The sequence below is a fragment of the Suillus subalutaceus genome (genome assembly GCF_016647625.1).
Source record: "Suillus subalutaceus strain FC151 chromosome Unknown DFJ58scaffold_155, whole genome shotgun sequence".
In the NCBI taxonomy this organism is placed as follows: Eukaryota; Fungi; Basidiomycota; class Agaricomycetes; order Boletales; family Suillaceae; genus Suillus; species Suillus subalutaceus.
In genome coordinates this window covers 104,037-108,689 of record NW_024540404.1, presented here as the reverse complement: position 1 = coordinate 108,689, position 4,653 = coordinate 104,037, and the positions used below count along the sequence as shown (strand labels likewise).

At 47.9% G+C, this 4,653-nt stretch overlaps 1 protein-coding gene across 1 annotated transcript; it reads right to left on the bottom strand.

Annotated features, from left to right (window-relative positions):
* On the bottom strand, positions 1 to 1,375 carry DFJ58DRAFT_689945 (uncharacterized protein). The gene is made up of 6 exons (XM_041383375.1): positions 1,081 to 1,375; positions 930 to 1,028; positions 857 to 869; positions 592 to 801; positions 486 to 539; positions 1 to 429 (listed from the first exon to the last, which is right to left on the bottom strand). The coding sequence occupies exons 1-6, from the start codon at positions 1,245 to 1,247 to the stop codon at positions 166 to 168; spliced, it is 807 nt and encodes a 268-aa protein (XP_041238260.1). The 5' UTR covers positions 1,248 to 1,375; the 3' UTR covers positions 1 to 165.
* Positions 1,376 to 4,653: the final 3,278 nt, after the last annotated feature.

Below are 4,653 nucleotides of genomic sequence, written 5' to 3'. Positions count from 1 at the left end.
CTCACTCGCTAGTTACTCGGCGCCTTTGCTAGTGATTTATAAGGTAGGAGTACCTCGGGGATGAGAAATTGCAACGAACTCGATCACGGTATACTCTATCTATTGCATGTCTTATAATCTATGGTATATGTTACCAAAGAAACAGTAACCTGGCCTCCTTCTATTTCACAGGGATGAGAGAGTCACCAACGCTTCTTGTATCTTCGCCTCATCCTGCGCCCATGATGGACGGGCGATCCTGTATGCATCTCCAACGCGGGCATATGAGATATCGCCCAAACGCGCGACAGGCTTGAACTTTGTGAGGTCGATGACACCTTTCTCTGTGAGCACGTCTTTGCGCACGTGAATGTACTTGACGTGCGCGAGGATCAGCGTACTGTTGTGCTCGCCTGTGACTGGGTGGGTGATATCTATGGATTTGTAGAGCTGTTGGGAGGCGGCGTGGTTAGTGAGCGAGCGGACTCGGCATGGAATGAAATTACCTCGCACTCCATGCTAAAAGCGCTTTCCTTGACGCGAGAGGCTTTTATTTGCACCTGAACATCTGGCTATTAGCGCATATATCGCACCACAAAGGTGCACGCATACGCATTTTGCCTTTGTCAGACCGCTGAGACTCCACTCGTCGAAACTGGAAGGAGCGTCTATGGCAGTTGCATTTGCATTCTCGACGAATGGCTCGCTAATGATGTTCACGGTAAATCCTTGGCTGTTCTTCAAATTCGTGGTCGTGTCTTTGAGGCGGCCCGGAGCGCCGTGGTTGCATGCGAATGAGATGATAGGCGGGTAGTTCGTGACCTATCGGAAGAAGTTATCGAATCGATGAAGAGACATGTTTTTGTACATTGCTCACTGTGTTAAACCAACTAGTAGATGCAAGCCAGGTAAGCGTGCAGAGCGCGTTAGGTAACGGGAGTGTATCTTACCTGAACGGTGCCAGGTTCTCTATGCCATCTTCACTAATCGTTGACACGAATGCGATGGGACGTGGTACGATACCCGAGATCAAGAGCTTGTAGATATCGCTGTCGATCGCGGTCACAATTGCGGCTGAACAACAGATCGAGGAGTACGTACCCCTTGTCTGTTTCCGCTGTGTTATAGACTTTCCACCCTGCGGATTCGCCTGCGACCCAATCTTTTCCGGCAGGAGTGGTGTCGACCCTCTGACCATACGTCCATGATGGATTTGGTGGTTGGGTGTAGGTGGAGTAGGTGGCGGAATCGAATGGAGGGATGGACATGGTGGACTGGCTGGATGAAGATCTGAGCGAGACTGGCCCTGTATTTATAGATAGTTACATGGCAGACTAGTTTTCACAGATACAAGGCTGATAACGGAACCCAAATGGTGATGTTGAAACGATTGCTTACTACTTGGCTTACTATGCAATTCGATAAGCACGCAAGTTGCCATGAGCATGGTGGCAGATTACTAATTATTTAAGTTATCCCTTGAATTCTCGATAACCTTGATATCTACTATGACAAGCCCTCTTAGAATGATTCAGTCGTTGTATATCACGAAAGAAAGCGCTTCTTTCCTTGAAGAAGTGTCTTTCAAGATGGCAGGCGTTGCCACGGGCAGTGCACGGTTCCTTCGTCAGACCACTAACAATCTATCTTTCGACGTCGGGAAAATATCCCTCAAACGTGACTGCGGCGTCAAGAAGGGAGATGCAACTTTAACGTTAGCGTCGTGAGTGAAAGGACATGTTTTACACCATTGACACCAATCTTCACACTGACCAGACCATTCCCATCCTGACTACTGCCGCAGAGACTCCAAAACAGCTTTGTCGAAGGGTTTAAGTAGCTGAGATATATTTTTTGTCGTAAGTTACAGCGCCACTGTAACCAGCTACTGATCGATGTTAATTACAACAGGCCACTGCAGTGCATTGGACAGTGGGCAGTGGACAACGGATCGCAGAAATGGTTCCTGGTCCCATGAGGATCTTTCTCCTAACAGCCCGTGTTAATGTTCTTACCCACAAATAATTTGATGTCCATCGTAGGCGACCGTGCAACGCAGTCCTGATCAAGCCCACTTCAGCCTATCATGTCTCGACTCTCTGTTTCGTTTTACTCCCTGTGGTGTACAATCCTAACCGAACTGTACTTGGCCTTGTTGTGTGTGAGCAGACAACACGGAACAAGAATATATATGTTTGACAGATATTCGGCAATAGAGCGTCGAATGCTGTCTGAGACAAGTCACAACGTACAATCAGTCTCCAACCTCACATATTTACTCACCACCGTAAGCAACGTTGTTATGGACGATCTACCAGCATGGTGGCCGATCTTGCAGGCTGTTTAGCTTTTCAATGTCTGGAGCAGTAAGTGCTACTTCTTCTCCTTCAAGGTAGGCTTATCATCCATTAGTTGCCGCCGTGGCCGTCGTGTGGTACAACTATTGTGAGCGTATTGATGTTGGACCATATCCGAGTCGTAGGGCTTGAATGACGCACAATTAAATTCCCGAAACAAAGCACTCTTATTCACGCGCGAGGTAGGATTCCTCTCAACGAAAGTGAATACTATCATAACTTGATATTCCAGGTCAACCACATCTGTGCAGGCTGCATGACCCCAATATAGGAAGCAGCGGGTTTGCTCGCTGCAGATAGAGGACACAATAGCCCGTCATGCCGAGCCTATACGTAGTGGTATGTAAGTTCGACGCTCGCACTGTCGCCACTTGACAAGTTCTCTGCACAGGTTCGCTACCTGGGCACGATACTTGCGATGTGCGCGCAAAATATGTGATCAAAGTATTCTGTTCAGCGTGTTTTTCATCCAGTTGTTTGTTAGTCTTCCCACCCTATCGTCTTTGCCAGGTGGCCAATACTCATTCTTTCATGTCCAGTCAATGTGAACATATACATGGCACCTTCAGTGAGACACCAGAAATTCGCTAGAGATTGCACTCATTCGCCATACCACAGGTGTATGTTCTGAAGTACAGTTGTACTAACTTGAAAACGCACGTGAATCACTGACTATCACAGATGTAAGTCCATCTTCACTCAGCTTCTTTATTTTAATACACCCGCTTCAATGGATTCACAGGTGTTGTCATTGACCGGTTTGAAAACTGGGGAAGTTTTGTTTTTCAGATAACGTCTCAAGGCACGAAGACTGCATAGTTAATAATCAACTCGGTGGCTCATGACACAGTCTAGCCATCATGTCGATGCGCATTTATACCATGTACATGCGGTCCAGATTCCAGAATAGCACCCCGTCTCCCACTGTCATACGATATCTTGGAGCTCTGCACCTCTGTCCCGCAATTCGTTCTTGCCGTTGGACGATTCGTTCAGCATGCGCTGGAAATGCGACAAATGCTGCGTTGGTTGCAAGTTAACGAATTCATGAAAATTCTCATGCAAAATAGTATCTCTCCTTCTTACCGTGAGGCATTCCATTGATGATCGTTGATATTATCTTTTAACAGTATCTCCGCATAGAAACACAATCACTACAGTCATATTCATGATCAGTGTATGAGGCAGGCCGCAAGATGTGCGTCCGCTCTGGCATACACCTAAAACAAAAGCTTTGCACGTGTCCCTCGGCTTGTAATGAGTCTTCAGGAACATAATTCACAAGGAGATGATCTGGACACAGCGAGTCGGATGAGCAAAACTTCAGAAGGAACAGGAGACTGTGCGTTTTCACTGTCAGGACATAGTCGGGTCTTGAAGTGAGAAATGAGTTTACGAGCTGTCGTCTTGATACATCTGAAGGGACGGTTGTGATACCCCCTAGCGTTCAAGTTGGTCTGGTGGCTTGACCTTCGTGCCAACCAAGGAAGTCTTGTAATCATGATCACTGGACGAATAGAGATAGCCCAACATCGAGTCAGCATACCGGTGAACAGGAAATCGTCACGGTAGAAATGAAACCTCAGAGATCTCTGTTCTTCAGAAAGGTCCCGCACAACTACAATATCTCTAGCGTCCTGACCTCCATCATACTGTGAACAGAAGCCACGTCTTTAACTAGTGCGATGATCTCGTGTTCTGACGCGATTCTCCTAAATTCTCCGCCGCGTTGCTGCGCTAGCAAAAAACCGCTAAATGGCTCTCCGAGGCGAACAATCAATCGCAACGCTCGCGATTGAGATTCTGAATCAAACAACCCATTTTCTCCAGAAGATGCGGGAGGAAAACCGTACAACGGAGACGCAGGTGAAGCTGACTGATCTCCCATGGCCTGCGAGTCCATAGGAGAACGGGGGTCTGGCAGTTCCGTAAAGTCGGGCAGCTCGAGGAGGTCACGATTCCACGGACGAACAATTAAGAATGTCTGCGGAGTGGGCCTCCCTGGCCAGAACTGGATCAGTCTGTCTTCCGTGGTGATCAACAAATCATGAAGCCCATTTGCCTTTACTTGATATGTGAAGTGTGTCTTCTGACCCTGACCATGCCTCGACCTGACTTCGGTAACGGGGAATGCGAGGCAGGGCAGATGCAATCGGTGGTGCGCAAAGCGGGCAACGCTCAGGGAGTCAAGCCCGTTGTACAATCGAGTGGCCGACTCTATAACCACAGCATCTTGCAGGGATGAGACCGACTTCTGAATGTCATCTTCGGACAGAGATGGCAACATGCATGGTGGGGCTTGGTAAGAGGTGATTTC

Bases quoted from the DNA above. Each gene is read 5' to 3' on its own strand.
- DFJ58DRAFT_689945 (XM_041383375.1), bottom strand. From the start codon at position 1,247: ATGTCCATCCCTCCATTCGATTCCGCCACCTACTCCACCTACACCCAA. The intron at 1,029-1,080 runs GTACGTACTCCT...CGCGATCGACAG, and splicing joins ACAGCGGAAACAGACAAGGG to CGATATCTACAAGCTCTTGA. The intron at 540-591 runs GTATGCGTGCAC...CCAGATGTTCAG, and splicing joins GTCTGACAAAGGCAAAATGC to GTGCAAATAAAAGCCTCTCG.